At 34.8% G+C, this 17,446-nt stretch overlaps 1 protein-coding gene across 2 annotated transcripts; it reads left to right on the forward strand.

Annotated features, from left to right (window-relative positions):
- Window positions 1–4,108: 4,108 nt before the first annotated feature.
- Window positions 4,109–10,401, forward strand: LOC126789063 (probable linoleate 9S-lipoxygenase 5). Of its 2 annotated transcripts, XM_050515123.1 has the most exons (10): window positions 4,109–4,168; window positions 6,172–6,304; window positions 6,604–6,893; window positions 7,002–7,242; window positions 7,357–7,707; window positions 8,165–8,250; window positions 8,413–8,520; window positions 8,649–8,956; window positions 9,047–9,310; window positions 9,647–10,401. In XM_050515123.1, exons 1-10 carry the CDS (start codon window positions 4,109–4,111, stop codon window positions 10,398–10,400), a joined length of 2,595 nt encoding a protein of 864 aa, XP_050371080.1. In that variant the 3' UTR covers window position 10,401. The 2 variants fall into 2 exon arrangements, with proteins under 2 accessions (XP_050371080.1, XP_050371079.1); XM_050515122.1 differs by lacking the exon at window positions 4,109–4,168 and having other exon boundaries at window positions 6,109–6,304.
- The last annotated feature ends 7,045 nt before the right edge of the window (window positions 10,402–17,446 follow it).

Genomic DNA, 17,446 nt, shown 5'->3' on the forward strand with positions numbered 1-17,446 from the left:
ATTCTAGACATTATATATATTGTTTACATTAATTTCATGCATTATATTCTTATTTTAATTTTATTTATATAATTATTTGTTATTAAAAATTTAAAATATATATAAAAATACAAATCCGATTAATCCTCTGGGTGCTGATTTTCAGCTGTCCGCCCGATTATCGCCTAGCGTTTTTTATAACCCTGGATTCAGATATCAGAAAATAGTTTGCATACTATGCTTTTTCACTCAAACTTGACTAACGAATTGTAAGAAACAAGGCACATATCAAGTATGACAAATAAGCTTTCTAAACATGCAAATGGTTTCTGAAATAGAATTTTAAATCAAAGGATATGGCTGTTTAATTGCTACAGCAGCTCATACCAAATTTAAGATTTTAAAAAATTATATGGATACAAAAATGATGCTTATAGATTCTGATATCTTAATTTTTTAAGAGCAAATGAGAATCCTAGCTTAAATAGTTGCTAAAAATTACTCATGACTCCTAAAATTGCAGATTCAAGGTTTTAATCATCTTAACAAGTTTCTAAACTTAAGTAATGTTTGTGAAACATGTAGGATGTTAACATGACAAAAACTTAAGCTAAACAAGAACTAATGTGATCTCTCTCTCTCTCTCTCTCTCTCTCTCTCTCTCTCTCTCTCTCTCTCTCTCTCTCTCTCTCTCTCTCTCTCTCTCTCTCTCTCTCTCTCTCTCTCTCTCTCTCTCTCGTGCTTGTGTAAAAGGAAAAGATACACAACCTCTAAAGATATTTTTGTTCATACTTATCACTTAATTACTTGATCACCAAGCATATGAAGAGATTGACATGATTGATCTTATCTAGCTATATGACTTGATTAACAAGAAATGAAAAGATTAACATAAATGATCATATCTAGAATATGTAAAGGAATAAATATGAATGATCATATCTAGATATAACTTAATGACCAAGAAATATAAATGGATGAGCTTATCCGAATTTAACTTAATCATGAAGAAAGAGCATGGATAAACATAGATGGTCTTATCTAGATATAACTTAATTATTAACATTTCCAAAAAAAAAAAACTTAATTATTAAGAAATATATATATATATATAGTAAAATTTCGTGTCGTTACATGCTTACTAAAATGGAATTGAGCAGAAAACATGTTAATCTTGTAGAGTGTGTGCCCGTTCTGTAAGGGTATGCCAGAGTCCACTTTGCATATTATGAAAGACTGCTCGGTAATTGCCTACATATGGTTGGTGAGACCTTTGGGCTTACGTGCTAGAAGCCATGCAGCTATAACGATGGATGTATGATCTGGGAGATGGTTCAAAGTTCAAACTCTGCACACACATCAGGTTGAAATTTTATTTGTTCTCTTGTGGGCCATCTGGGTTTAGAGGAATAATGTGGTGTGGAAAGGAGCTAGTTGATCCTATGAGAACTGTACAATGGGCAATGAATTCTCTTAAGTACATGCAGCTGCACCCTACTAAACCCTCAAAAGTGAAAGCTAGAAGAGGTGTGAAGATGAGGTGGCGTTTCCCTGATGGTAGGGTAAAGTTGAATTTTAATGGCTCTTTTCATGATGGAAGAGGTGGTGGGGCAAGTATGATTGTAAGAGATGAGATTGGTGGGGTTAGATGTGCATGGTCAAGAAGGTTGAACTATGAAAATTCATTGGGTGACATGGGAGAAGATGTGCATCCCGAAAGATGAGGGAGTGTTGGGGTTTAGGCATATGGAGCTATTCAATCAAGCTCTCCCTGCAAAGTAATACAATAACCAGATTCTCTAATTTTTCGTGTCTTAAGGATAAATATTTCCCTCGCTCTTCGTTTCTTGATGCTTCTTGTGAGAAGGGAGCCTCTTATGCTTGGCGTGAGTCTTATGAAAGGAGAAGATCTTATTTTGAATGGCGCAGAAAACATGTTAATCTTGTAGAGTATATGTGCCCGTTCTGCCGGAGTCCAGTTTGTATATTATGAAAGACTGTTCGACAGTTGCCTGTATGTGGTTGGTGAGTCCTTTGGGGTTACGTACTAGAAGCTATGTAGCTACAACGATGGATGCATGAATCTGGGAGATGGTTCAAAGTTCAAACTCTGCAGACACATCAGGTTGAAATTATTTTTGTTCTCTTGTGGGCCATCTGGGTTAAGAGGAATAACGTGATGTGGAAATGAGCTAGTTTTGATCCTGTGAGAACTGTACAATGGGCAATGAATTTACTCTTTGAGTACAAGCTGTTGCACCCTATTAAACCTTCTATAGTCAAAGCTAGAAGAGGTGTGAAGATGAAGTAGCATTTCCTTACAGATGGTAGGGTAAAGTTGAATTTTAATGGCATGGTCAAGACTCAAGAAGGTTGAACTATCCGATGTAGCAAAGAAACGTGAAGGCACTTGCGTTTCCTGTTTCCGAAGCTTAATTATGACACAACCGCTTTGGAAGTGTTCGGAAGCCCCAAAATCGCGATTTTAGAAAAGACAGGTTTTGGAAGTGCAAGTTTCCGAAATGGAACAACGAGTTTCCAAATTGGAAGCGTATCGATGGCTATAATTTAGGAAGCGTGAGGTTTTTATGTCTTTTTCTAAACAAATGGAGGACTAAACCTATTTTAGTTGAGTCATTTAAATCATTTCGACCTCCCCCAAAACAAATGAGAATGAAGATGATGTTAAAATAATATTGTATTTATTATATTTGTTATTATTTATTTATTTTTGAATAATATATATTTCTGACACTTCTAAAACGTACCCGTTTTTAAAAAAATTGAAAAAAAAAAAACACTTTCCCGCTTTCACGTACCCGATTTCTTGCAACTTAGGAACTATCTCTCCTCACCTCTGCATGCAGAGGCTATTGCGTGTATGTTGGATCTCTAAGTCAAGCTTTGGAACACGGTTGGAATCAAATTGAAGTGGAGAGTGACTCTTCTGTTCTCATCACAACACTTAGATGCCAGGGACATGGTAGAGGCTAGTCCGATTCTTGATGATTGTCGTGCTATGATGTCTTTATTTGATTTCATCTCTATTGGTCATGTTTCGTGAAGCAAAAATTGTAGCCATAGATTGACTCACTTTGCTAGTTTAGACAGAGAAGTTGCATTTAATTTATCCGAGGTCCTGAATTTCATCCAAGATGTCTTTTATGAGGATAAGTGTAAAGCTCAAGGGCAGGGTCAAGGTTCCAGTATTACGTCCCCCTCAGTGCCGACTAATAATATTATAATTAATAAAGATAGAAGGTGGGCTCCGTGGCTCCGTGTAGGCTGTTTTTCCTCTCTCTCTAATAAAAAAAAATATATATATATACAGTAATAAGTATAAGTAAATATCTTAGTAAAATATTTTATAAAAAAAAGTCTCAATAAAAAATATGATAATAGGAAAGATAATTGATAATTTTTATTTAAAAAATAACCATTGAAATCAATGAAAACGAGATTTCTATTTTTCTATATCATTACTAATTTAAAAAAATATAACAATAATAAAAATGCATTAAATGCATTTGGGTGTGCTTCCAATTTGGTAACATAACTCGAAATAATCAATGTGATGTTAATTAAGAATTAAGCTGCAACAACCAATCGCATTAAAGTTTGTTCATTATATTGTATGCATGTAATATATCCTATATCAACATGATTAAAAAGAAATTGATTGAATACACCAAGAGCTTATTCAGGGCAGGTCCACTTTGCATCAACCATGTGCTAGTCACGTGCTCTATTATTTTAAGCAGTCAATGGTTAGTCAATAGAGCAAAAAAAATGTGGGGTAAGCTTTAACCTTACCGTGCCTTTTCAGCTGGATCTAACGAGATCTGATTTTTGAATCTCTTGAGTTACCTCTTTCTCAAATGCCATCATATATCAATCTCACTCACTCGATCTGACCCACTCAGCCATGACTTAATCTGCAAATTGCTCAACCTTGTTCATCTTCTGGGTATTCAACGGTTGGTGTTCTGAAGGTGGCGGCGGAGACTAGTTGTTGGCTTGAATCTGAGATTTTTGAAATACAGGAGACGATTCCATCATTGGTGCTGGTCTGCTCATGTTGTTTGACCTCTGCAAAGAGATTGATAAGGAAATAAGAAATAGCAATGGAATGCTGCATGACCAATTATTCAATTCATATAAGGACGAAAATGGGTCCGCCAATATTTCAGCCATGAATCTATGATTTGTTTTTTGTTTTTAAATTAAATCTGACGTTTGAGTTTCATGGGTAATTTAATTAAAGTACTTAATGTGTATTTACATTTTACAGCGTTTTGACAAAAAATTTTTTATTGTCTCAGTTATCCTAAGTTCCTAATGGTGTTAGTTTTGGTGTTTGTGCCATAAAACATTTAGATTAAATAAACGGCTTAGATTGTACAATATTTGTTAGTTCACTAGTACCTTGGTGCTCTGAATAGGTTTCCTACACGAACAACTGTGATAAACGCACTGTCGTAAAGAAGTATAGAACATCATCTGGACCATACACATTTAAAAAGACCAACAAAAAAATTACCATAAATGGAGATAAAACCATAAAATGACAACATTAACCAAAAACAGGTGGATCTCCATCAAACCTGAACTAGTTTGCCATGAGTAGGAAAATATAAGATTTAGATTCGAAAATTCTTCCCTTTAGTGGGTGAAGGTTCATCCACAAGTTTAAGTCAAGTGTTGGTTTTGACTAACACCCAAAATCTCCGTTAACATCACACAAATTGCCAAAATGAGAGATTCTATATATCCTCACAAGAATTGTAACAATTGTAAAATACACACAAATTCGATCAAAAATTCAAACTTTCACACTTCTGAAGTCGATCCTCATTAAATCTTAGTTCAATGGGTATCCAAGTTATTTAATCTTACACACAGACTATCTGAGTTGTAAATCCAATGTCATTCACATAAACTATACATAAGCAAGCAAATGGAGAATGTAAAGCTACAACCTTTAAAAAAAGCTCAAAGCCAACAATTCAGATTGTAATCATAGCAAAACAGAAGAACCCATTTTAGAAACAATGGAAGCTAATAGAAACATATCAAAATCAATGCCTGAAGGAGAAGACCGGTGATGAGTTTGGCTCAGCCAACGCATCGGTGGCTCTATTTCAGATTTCTTTGGCTCTAAAACTCAATCAGATGGTGATGACAATGTAAAAATCCTAATTTTTAGTTATGTTCTGTTAGTGTGTATACCACACACTCTGTTAACGGAAGGGGAAAGTGAATGTTTATTGGGTGGAGGGAAGAAGTTCTGATTCAGATTGAATAATTTTTTTGCTATTGATCCGGAGGTTCTTCCATCCACCCAGTGGAGTTTCATCTCATATTTGTTAAAGGCAAGTGTTACACACTTGCATAACAGAGTCAGTTAATTTTTTATATTTAACTTAAATTGTGACTCACATTATGCCATGTCATTAGTTTTAATGGAAGATAAATGTTCACGGGGTGGATTCAAGAATTTTTGCTATTGATCTCCTATGCTGTATCTTTTTACATTGAGCTCTCATCCTCTTCTAATGTAGAAAGAGAAACTATGTGGCACGACCCAGTACAAAGTGGTTGAGAGATTTAGATCAGTGGTGTTAACTCAAACGTAGGTCCGCCCCCTTACACTTCCTGCATGTGAATACTTCCTATGTGTTTCACAGTTTCAGCAAAAAAACAAAAACACAAAAACCAAATATATTTTTTTGGACCATGCACGTACATTACTGTAAGAGCTCTAGCTTCTCATAATACAACACTTCGAGAAATTATTATATATACCCTAAATTATTATATATACCTGACACATATTTTATGTGGCGTACTTTTCTAATGTTATTGATTTATTTTTTACTGTGTTTATTTCTGATTAGATACTTATATGTAATCAAACTTGTCATTTTCACCGCATGCGTATTAATTATACCATTGCGTAATATGATTAACTGGGTACACCAGATTGCAGTGCCACGTTGTGTTGGCTACACAGAATAATTACTTCCCTATAAATACCAGAGCGCCACTCTCTCCCTCTTCACAGACCAACGTACTCTCCCCAACTCCTTTTCCATAACCTTTGATTAGCTATATTTTCGAATATACAAGATGTTTAAACTCCCCCATATTGTCCCAAACATCATTGACAACCTCAGACATGGTTCCGGTAAGAAGATCAAAGGAACCGTGGTACTGATGAAGAATAATGTGTTGGATTTCAACAACGTTTATGCTTCCGTTGCCGACCGTGTGCATGAGTTGTTGGGCCGAGGCGTTTCTTTGCAGCTCATTAGTGGTGATTCTTGTGAGTTTTTCTCATCTCATCTCTTCTCAATCCCAGGTAGATCTATATATGCACTGACATGATCTTCCTTCACACTCGCAAGTGCAGTAACTTCTATAAAGATTTAATGATGTTGCCGAACTTTGAAGTCAGACAGCACATTAACCGAAAAAATGGTTTTAAAACTCTTGATAGTCTTGCTAAATATAGACTACACACTGCAAAAAAGTAAACATGTTTGTAATCATCAAAATATAGTCTTTTTCGGATCGTCTTTTTTTTTTTTCTCTCCTTACACTTTGCTCTGTAAATTGTTGCAGCATATGGATTACAAGGGAAACTCGGAAAAGTAGCATATTTGGAAAACTGGATTACTACACTCGGTCCCGTAACAGCAGGAGAGACTGCATTCAAGGTTACCTTTGATGTTGAAGGCGAAATAGGAGTTCCAGGAGCGTTCATAATAAGAAACAATCATAACAGTGAGTTCTTCCTTAAGACAGTCACACTCCATGAGGTTCCAGGTGCTGGTCAGATCCTCTTTGTATGCAACTCATGGGTTTACCCTGCTTCCAAATACAAGAAAGACCGTATTTTCTTTGCTAACAAGGTAAGTACTGATGTTATAACTTAACTCGAATTCTTCTAAGATTCTAACAACATGCAGTTTTGTGAATTACTTGAAAACGAAAATGAGGGATCTATGAAACTTTTGCAGACGTATCTTCCAAGCGATACTCCATTGCCACTGCGTCAATACAGACAACAGGAGCTTGAGCAGTTAAGAGGAAACGGAAAAGGAGAGCTTAAGGAATGGGACAGGGTCTACGACTATGCTTTGTACAATGATATCGGTGACCCAGACAAGGGTTCCAAATATGTCCGTCCAATTCTTGGAGGGTCTAGTCAGTTCCCTTACCCACGTCGAGGAAGAACTGGTCGACCACCAACAAGAACAGGTACATTAGAATGATTAGATGGCCTTTCAAATATATTTCATCTGATCAAATTTGAACATAAACAGTGAAGTTCCATGGCAGTAGTAGTTGATATACGTAAATTGTTGTTAACAGATCCCAACACTGAGAGTAAGCTGCCTCTAATTCAATCGTTGCGCCTAAACATTTATGTGCCAAGAGATGAAAGATTTGGACATTTGAAGATGTCCGACTTCCTTGCTTATGCACTGAAAGCTTTGGCTCACTCCGTTAGGCCAGCTCTACAAGCTATGTTTGATTTAAAGTTAATTTCGAACGAGTTTGATAGCTTTGAAGAGGTTCTCAACCTCTATGAAGGAGGGTTGTCGTTGCCTGTTGGTTTTCTGAAGGATATTAGGGACAATATTCCTTTGCCAATGATCAAGGAAATTTTTCGAACTGACGGTGAACGATTCCTTAACTTTCCAGTGCCTAGTGTGATCAAAGGTGAATAACTATATATGAGCTCATTTGCATTGTATGCTACTAACCTTCTTGCACGGCCATGTGTGTGTGCAAAATGACCGTGCTCGTGCATCAAAATTATATTCTTGCCTATTTAGTTGAATATGAATTCGCTCTCTCACTTTCATTTATAGTTCATATTGTTTTGGTAAGTTGACAAACAAAAAAGAGAATTGAGCTAGGGAAGTTATTCAAATTTTTTTTTTTGTGTTTTACCAGATTGTCCATGTAATATGTTGCTTTTAAAAATAAAATAAAAAACAGTTTTTACAATGAAGGATAATTGAGTAATAATGGCTAGTAGCAGTTCCATATGTGGAATTGTCTTATTTAATATAGAGATAGATTGAATAGACACACATAATATACAAATTTTTTTGACATACAATCTTTCTTTCATAAATTAATATAACTTTGATGACTTATTGATTTGGAACAGAGGATAAGACTGCTTGGAGGATGGACGAAGAATTTGCTAGAGAAATGTTGGCTGGGGTCAACCCTATCAATATCCGTCGACTCCAAGTAATCTTTGTATCATTTTTCTTGTCTATAATTATTGAGAGAGAGAGAGAGAGAGAGAGAGAGAGAGAGAATAAAAATAAAAATAGTAGCATCAAAGATAGGTCAAGGCTAGTCAGTCCTAATTTTTGTTAATCATATTATTTACATCTTATGTTACCACAGGAGTTTCCACCAGCGAGCAAACTAGACCCAAGAGTTTATGGTGATCAAAGAAGTACCATAACAGAAGAACACATCAAGCATAACTTGGATGGGCTAACGGTGCATCAGGTAATATTTTCTACAATTTTCTTCAAAACTAAAAAGGCATATCATGTATATATGATAAGTGATCCGGATTTTATATGAAAGTAACTGATGTAAATCATGTAATATAACGAATTCGTCTGGGTTCATAGGCACTCAGCGACAACAAGTTATTCATATTAGACCATCATGATGCCTTCATGCCTTACCTGAGGAAGATAAACTCATCAACAGATAATAGGATCTATGGCAGTAGAACCCTCCTTTTCTTGAAAGATGATGGGACTTTGAAGCCATTAGTGATCGAACTAAGCTTGCCTCATCCCGAAGGAGATCAGTTTGGCTGCACTAGCAAAGTGTACACACCAGCTGAACATGGCGTTCAAAGCTCGATATGGCAACTAGCAAAGGCCTATGTGGCTGTAAATGACACTGGCTCTCATCAACTTATCAGTCACTGGTATACTAGTTCACTCTAGCTTGTCAAAGAATAAAAGCATAGAGAATATGTTCATATGTTCATAACATATGTTTTGTCTTTCGGTCATAGGTTGAATACCCATGCCGTCATTGAGCCGTTTATAATAGCCACCAACAGGCAGCTGAGCGTGCTTCATCCAGTTCACAAACTCCTGCATCCTCACTTCCGTGACACGATGAATATAAATGCACAAGCAAGGCAAGTTCTCATTAATGCTGGTGGCTTTATGGAGGCCATATTTTTCCCAACTCAGTTTGCCATGGAGATGTCAGCTATGGTTTATAAGAGTTGGGTTTTCCCAGACCAAGCTCTACCTGCAGATCTAATCAAGAGGTACAATACATTATAGAACAAAAAATAAAGAAAAGAACACATTTAGTATATCTAACGTACAAGATATGATATATGCGCACATAAACGTGATATATAAGATACATTCTCACTTACCATGTTACGAGATATTTTGGCTTTTGAAAGGACACCTCAAGTATACTACTAGTTTATATTCACATGAATAGAGAAAACATTTTATGTAAGAATCCTAGATATTGATAGCTCCCAAGTATTTGGATCACTACATGCCACTAGGTGTGACATAGTTCAAAGATGACTTTTTATGGGGTTTGCTACCATTCTCTAACCATGCGTATGCATCGCCTATATATACAGAGGGGTGGCTGTTGAGGACGCCAATTCTCCACACGGTGTTCGCCTACTGATAGAGGACTACCCATTTGCTGTTGATGGATTGAATATATGGTCTGCAATAAAAACTTGGGTCACAGATTATTGCTCCTTCTACTACAAGACTGATGATATGGTCCAACAAGATATTGAACTTCAGTCATGGTGGAAGGAACTTGTGGAGAAGGGTCATGGTGACAAGAAGAATGAACCTTGGTGGCCTAAAATGCGGACTCTTGACGAGCTCATCGAAACATGCACTATTGTCATTTGGATTTCTTCGGCTCTCCATGCAGCCGTCAACTTCGGACAGTTTCCCATGGCAGGATACAATCCGAGCCGGCCAACTAAAAGCAGAAGATTCATGCCTGAGATAGGAACCCCAGAATATGAAGAGCTCAAGACCAATCCTGATTTGGCTTATTTGAAAACTATTACTGATCAGCTTCATACTCTACTTGGTGTTTCGTTGCTGGAAATTTTATCTAAGCATGCTAGCGACGAAGTTTATTTGGGACAGAGAGACACACCTGGATGGACATCGGATACAAAAGTCTTGGAAGCCTTCGACAGGTTCGGAAAGAGACTAGCTGAAATTGAGGATGGTATCATGCGTATGAATAATGACGGGAAGCTGAAGAATCGAGTTGGACCGGTTAAGGTGCCTTATACTTTGCTCTATCCCACCAGTGAAGCTGGACTTTCTGGCAAAGGAATCCCTAATAGTATCTCGATCTAAATAAACATGTATTTTATTTCTCTATCGTTGTTGTTTTACGTTGTTGCAACTCTCGTAAGTGTTGTTGTAACTCTCGTAAGTGTTGTTGTAACTCTCATCAGTGTCGTGGTTATTGTTTTTCTCTGTTTTATTTGAGGGTTATATTGTTTACATTACTCCCTCCTCTTAACTAAAAACTATTGCCTCGAGCTCTAGTTCAAGCATTTCCTTCATTGAAGTCTCGTTTTAGAAAAATTTAAAAAGTCCTCACTCACCAAAAAATTGTGTATACACGGCGTGTATGATACATAACATAATCTCAGCCGTCGAAAGTACTTAGTATTCATGACCTACTGTATAGGTATATGATTTCTTCTAATATAGGTTGTTCACAATTTATCGCATATAGTGCACCAACTTCATCTTCCGATAGGACGGGCTGGCAATTGGGAGGAAAAACAAACCAATCAAGAACCGATGGCCTCGGGAACTGAGAAACTCGGCATCTGAGATAGGTGGTACGGTATACCAAACCGAACACAATAATATGGTACGGCGGTTGCGGTATGTATTTTTGAAGATACGGTATCCGGTAGCAACCGAGTTACTCATATACCATCTGAAATACTAGGAAAAGTTTCAAGTTTTGCAAGAAGCAGAACCCGAAAGCCTAACCTCCTGGGTACAAACTCAAGACGTGAACCACTACACCACCTGTGCTTGTTGCTATAATATGTAACAAAATAATTTTTATTAACTTACACAATATCTTAACGCAACTTATTTACTATATATTAGACACGCTATAGGTGGTGGTACTGTTCATAAGGATTTGACAAATAGCCATTGCTTTCCAGGTAATTTACGTGACTGCCATGGGATAGATTATTGTCATATTTGTCATTCTCTTTGTCGACTCTAACTCTGCTTTATGTGTTGACCTCTTCCTTTTCTCAACTCTCTCCTGAGATTCTCTCTTCCTCTCAGAATCAAAATCTTCCGGCAAACTGAACACAACTTCAATTGGAACTGTCTACACTGAAGAATCTTCCACTGTTGGTGAGTTCCCGTATTCAAAGATTAATTTCATGTTTCAACCATTTGTTTTCATCCTTCATCATTGATCCATCTATGGGTTTTTGCTGTCTCTGTAATCATCTATCTCTTCAGAATCAGATCTTTCTCAATTTGGGTGTAGGTTCTTGATTGGTTCATCAATTATACCGCTTTTTTTCTTCTGATGTTGGGTTTCAATTTTTCATCAAGTTTCATATAATCGTATTTCAAGTAGGAGGTTATCATACTTTAATTGCCATCTATTGTGTTCTCTTAGACTTTGTTTGGAAGTCGGATTTCTCTTTCTCGACGAAATAGAAAAGAATTGTGAAGGGAGAAAAGGATCGGCCTGAACCACCACCACGTTGGTTCTACAGACTTCAACGAGCACTGTTCCACATTTCCCTCGCTCTTCTTTCAGCTGTTTCTGGTATCTTCATCTGCTCTTTTGTTTTTGTTGTGCGTCTCAGTGATTGCTATGGCACATAACGAAGATATTTATGTGTTGAGTTGTCGGAATTTATTCTTCTTGATCAGCGGCCTCTGTTACTTGCTGAGTTGATCAATCTTTACAATCTTCGTACTCAGGATCGTCAATATTGCTTCAATTTGGGTTTTATTATCATGGTGGGTTTTGTTACGGGACCGATGAAAAATAAGTTTGAGATACGATACCTTTATATGATTGACATAGATTACCTATATCTGATTGTTTTTCTGTTTTTTCAACATTTTTTTTCCTGCTATAGTTTGTTATCTTTAAATCTGGTTTGTGAAGATAGTGTAGAGCAAATGGAAGGGCTCCAGAAGCAAATTGAAGTCTTACGTTGATTGGTTGTATGGTGATCTACAGTGGTGAACCTTTGCTTTCATAACTAGCTGTGTTCTAATTTTTTTTAGAAGAACTGTGTTCCATATATGATCATATAAGCAAATTGTAAATTCTGAATGCTGTATAAATTTGATCTGTGTTTATTAGCTCCACATGCGAATTTATAATCTCAAGTAGTATGTGGTTTTTGCATCTGACTCTTATTTTTGTTTGACCTTTTTCTAAATAAGAGAATTCAGTTGATTTTAATCAATGGTCTTCTGTGCCAGACCGTACTAAAGTATATAGTCGAGTTGGAATGTTTCTAAGTGTTTTTGTTGTTTCATTGTGTGTTCTTCGATAAATACTTGATCTGTTTGTTTGAAATTGATTTTAATTTGGTTGACAAGAATCAACTATTTCTTATTTAAGCAGGCTTGGCACTAAAGTTGAGAAGGATGTTGGTACAAAGAAATAGTTGAGAGACAGTGAGTCTGCTGATGCCAATGAGGAAAATTGTGTGGATGAGCCATAAGAGGAGTTTTTCTATGTGAGTACTTCAATTAGAAGATTGTTGATTAGTTAGCCATAGAGCTCCTTCAAGCTTTTAAGAGATATGCATAGGTAAGACTTAGAGTAAGTGTTCACTATGGTACAACATTTACCTCATTCGGTTTCTGAATTTTCATTTATATTTAAGAAAATAATATGGTCCCTGTGATTTTTTTTGTTTAAGGGGAAGTCTCTGCTATCAGTTGCTGACTTAAGATCAAAGGAGGAATTCTTTTAAAAATAAAAATTCACAGTATCTTCTTTATTGACACAAACTGAAGGTCTTTTATGTATTAGTGTAATTTATTTTACAATGAACTTTCTGAGGTGATAGTAAATAATATTGGGCCAGGCTAGCACTGTTGTATTATGCAAAGAGAGAAACTCTTGACATGACTGTGCCACTTAGGGTTGATTTCATCAATTACCATTTATGTAAAAATCAGATACAGTTAAGTATAAGTTTTTCTGTTTCTATTATGCGTATTATCTTTGCATGTGTTTTTGTTCATCTCATAGTGAAAATTCTAAAATTAGATTAGTTACAACACCTTTCTTCTCAAATGAACTGATTGAGGAAAAAATGTCTTATGTTCCAATAGTTGCTACTTAAAGCTTATGAAGTTTTCAAACATTTGAATTTATCTTTTTAACTTCTTGCTTTTGGTTATAGGTGAACCAACAGCTGCCTGAAGAAACTCAAGAGTAGTGGGCAATGAACTAGAATTAAATTAGTTAAACATAGATTGAAGTAATGGTGACTAAAGTAGTAGCTATAATCAAATACTACTGATGCTCATTTGTTTTCAGTGAGGTTTATATATAACACTTATGAAACTAATCTAATACTCAATTGGTGTTTGTTTTTTTTTCTTTTCTTGACTAACCCCTATTATTCAGTGATTAGTGAGTTGACTCTTAGACCTTTTTCTTATATTATTATCTAGGTGCAACCTAAAGAGAAATCTGATATATATATATATATATATATATTAAATATTCACTATACAGTATTTAGTGTACCTGTTTTTATATGTATGAGTTAAATTCAGGCTTAGTTTTATTGGTTTGGAATTCACTTAGTTCATGTTTTATTTTTACATTTAAATCAGATTCTTTTTATCTGTAATGGACATGAAGTTCAATATTATATATCAACAGAAGATATAGAGATGTTGGGACAAGATGGAAAAGAGGTGCATAATTGTATGGTTTTTTTTTCTGGTAATATTTTGTCTGGCCAAATTTGACAGTCGGTGTGGTCTGAGTTGTTTATTATCTTCTCACATCAGGTTTTGACCTGCAGGGACAGAGAAGGGTCTCAGTCTCTCTTCTCCATGAGATTGTGGAGGTACTCTCTTTTTTTGGGTTCTATATAACAAAAATTTGGTATTCGGTATCCAATTATTGCTAAAATTCTGAGTTCATCATTATTATTTTTCTTTGCAGATTGAAGCCTTCAGTTGTACTAAACAGAAGAATAAGAATGACATGATAATTTGGGGTTCTTAAGCGATTATGTGGTTATAGGATGAAGTCGTAAAGTTATCACCTTACATGTGCAATTAGAGATGTAGATAATGAGGAGCTGTACAGTTTCTTTTTCAGTAATGTCACCATTCCAGGTATCCATCTTAAATTGATAACATTGTACAGTAATTTATTTTTCCTACTTGGGTAAGCAAGAAACTGATTATCTGTATGTGTCTTCTATGTTATAATATCTTTTGGTTGATTTAATTCATGTTCATTTCATTAGATTTTCCATCATGAGAAGTATAACTTGGCAAAATATTGCTTCAAGTATTTCACCTGTTATTTTACATTTTCGTTGTATGGTCAAATTTTCTTAGCAATTTAATGGGCATATCTGATATTAGATTAGGTAAATAGGTTCTTTTCAACTACTTGAGCTTCATTTCCATCATATGTTCATATAAATTATAATATCCATTTATTTTTCATTTTTTAAGATTTTACTAATTGAAGTACTACTCTATAATGAAGTAAACTACTACTGTGTAATATAGTTGTCACACGCTATGTTATTGCTTCAAATATGGAGAATGTTCTTTAGTTGTGGAAAAAAAATTCCGCTGCCTATTTAATCGTCCAAATAACAATAAATTAGTGGTGCATTAGAATTTTAGAAATCTCATTATTTGTAATTGGTATTGGGGTTTTCTTGATACTATTCATTAAAAAATAAGTTACAAAAATCTCATTATTCGTAATATAGAATTGTAAAACAAAAAATAGATCTGTTAATGTACCATGAAAACCAGTGAATCTGGCAGCCATTGGTCCATTACTTGATTCGCACCACTGGGAGTCTTCATAGCATAGATATCCCTTTTACTCCTGCGGTCCTTTACAAGCTTTTAATGTTGTTATTGGTATTCTTTGGTACATTGACTTAGATAATTGATATTCTTTCTGTCTTCATTGCAGCATCAGTTATTGGTATCTACTAAATGTTATTGGTATCAAATCCGCAGCAATGCGCGGGCAACTTTCTAGTATATGATCAATTGAATATCACCGACTTGTTCTGAAGCCGTTGTTCTTCCTTCTGCTCTTTCTAAGTCGATTATGTCTTCTATCTAATCAATTGATCGAAACCCATAATCTTAACCCACTTTCTTCCTCTTGTTTTCTTAATCTTAGTTCTTTTCTCATTCTGATTCTTCTCCTCCACCCTTATTGATTTCTCTTCAAAACCCAGATCCCCAATAGTTTCTTCCTCTACTCTTCGATTCCTTAACTACCCAATCCTCTGAGAATTTCGACGATTTCAAGGTGAAGCTCTATGCTTTTTGTTTTGTTTTCGTTATTTGTTGTTCATCTTCCTTCTTCTTTTCCAGATTTACACCCCTGGAAAAAAATTCACTCTGGAACTTCTCCTCCATTTTAATCGGAACTTCTTCAAGTTTCGGCAGTTGGCGGTTACCGACCATTACCAGCCGACAATATCGGCAACCGAGAAGTCGGTATGCATCATAATTCAGCTCGGCAACGGTTTGAATTTCCGTTTACCGACATATATCGGTTGGTAGATGGTTTGCCTAAAATGGGCTCGGTTTACTACCGAACCCAGCCATAGATATGAGGTTATTATTATTAATTTACTAGCATAACAACATAGTTTACTAAAATCTTAAGCCATTAAGGCCATCTCCAAATCGAAAGCATTAAAACCCAAATCAATAATTTTAGTTCTAAAATCTTAAGCCATTATGGCCATCTCCAAACCGAAAGTCATTAGAACCCTAGATATTAACCATCTCCAACTCATATGACTAAATTTTTAGTTCCAACTCATATGACTAAATTTTTAGTTCCAAATTATATTAAAAATTTGAGATTGTTATTATATGTTTAAGTAATATAATTTTATATTAGATTATTATTTTAAGTAAATAAGTTATTTTCATAATTAAAAAATTAATTTAGACATTTTATTATATATTTTAATTAAATTATTACATCTCACTTCTCTTATTCAACTATATTTGACGTGATAGTATATATTTAACAAAATAAAAAGAAATGAAGTAATACATTGTGAATTCATCTATCTCTTATATTAAATAATTTAAAGGTAGGCCTATAAATTAAACCCAGGACCGACATACACAAACTTAGCCCAAAAAATTAGGCTACGGGCCAGCTAGGCCTAAACTAATAGGCGGGCTTTACTCGGCCTGTTTTGGAATGAGTAAGGTATGCGCATTGGTATATTATAGGGTCGGTCTGTAGCCCGATTCATTCCTAATGTCAAATTTTATTATTAATTTATGAGTGATTGATATAACTAACAAATTGTGTTGGTTCAATTGATAAATATGTTATTTTTATAAGAAGTGGTTCATGAGTTCAACTCCTATCTCAATCAAAATTTTCAAATGAAAACTAAAATATTTTATTATCTAAATATCACAGGTCAAATGTAGACCGGGCCATGAGCGAGCTTTTTAAGCTCAAACTTTATCCGCCCAAATGGCGGGTTTGGGCTTCATATATTTTTATAGGGCTGCCATGCCCATCCCATCTTACATGCCTACTTAAAATGAAAGAATGATCAATAAAGTGTGTTGTCAAATAGAGAAATATAGTAAGGATTATACATACACAGACGAGAATTATTTTCTTCAATCCATTCCTGATTTTAATCATGAAAATAATAATATATTGTATTAACTAATTAAAATTAAAATTAATTGTATTATCATATAAATAAATTTCTGTTGTAGCAAATAAAAAATTGGTATACTCATTTCATTGATAATACCCTTTATATAGAGGTCAGGATCAAAATAAAAGTAAATGGTAATTACAATGGTAATTAAGCCTACATAATTGCTGATTTACCCGTTACATCCGTTGATCATACGTCATTAACTCATTTCATTATTTATTTAAACAAAGATATAGTAATTGTGTTTTTCCTTCAGCAAAATCAAATTAATTGTATTAATCATATAAAAATTAAAATTAATTAAACTAATCAATAAAAATAAAATGAATTGTACTAATCAACAAAAAATAAAATTAATTGTATTAATCATCAAAATTAAAATTAATTGTATTAGTTATCAAATTTTAAATTAATTGTATTAATAAAAATTTATAATAAAAATTAAATGTA

This window comes from Argentina anserina, chromosome 3 (assembly GCF_933775445.1).
Source record: "Argentina anserina chromosome 3, drPotAnse1.1, whole genome shotgun sequence".
Taxonomy (NCBI): Eukaryota; Viridiplantae; Streptophyta; class Magnoliopsida; order Rosales; family Rosaceae; genus Argentina; species Argentina anserina.

Coding starts and splice junctions, on each gene's coding strand:
- LOC126789063 (XM_050515122.1), top strand. CDS start 6,109: ATGTTTAAACTCCCCCATATTGTCCCAAACATCATTGACAACCTCAGA. Junction 8,957..9,046: donor CATCAACTTATCAGTCACTG/GTATACTAGTTC, acceptor TTTCGGTCATAG/GTTGAATACCCATGCCGTCA. Junction 9,311..9,646: donor CCTGCAGATCTAATCAAGAG/GTACAATACATT, acceptor CTATATATACAG/AGGGGTGGCTGTTGAGGACG.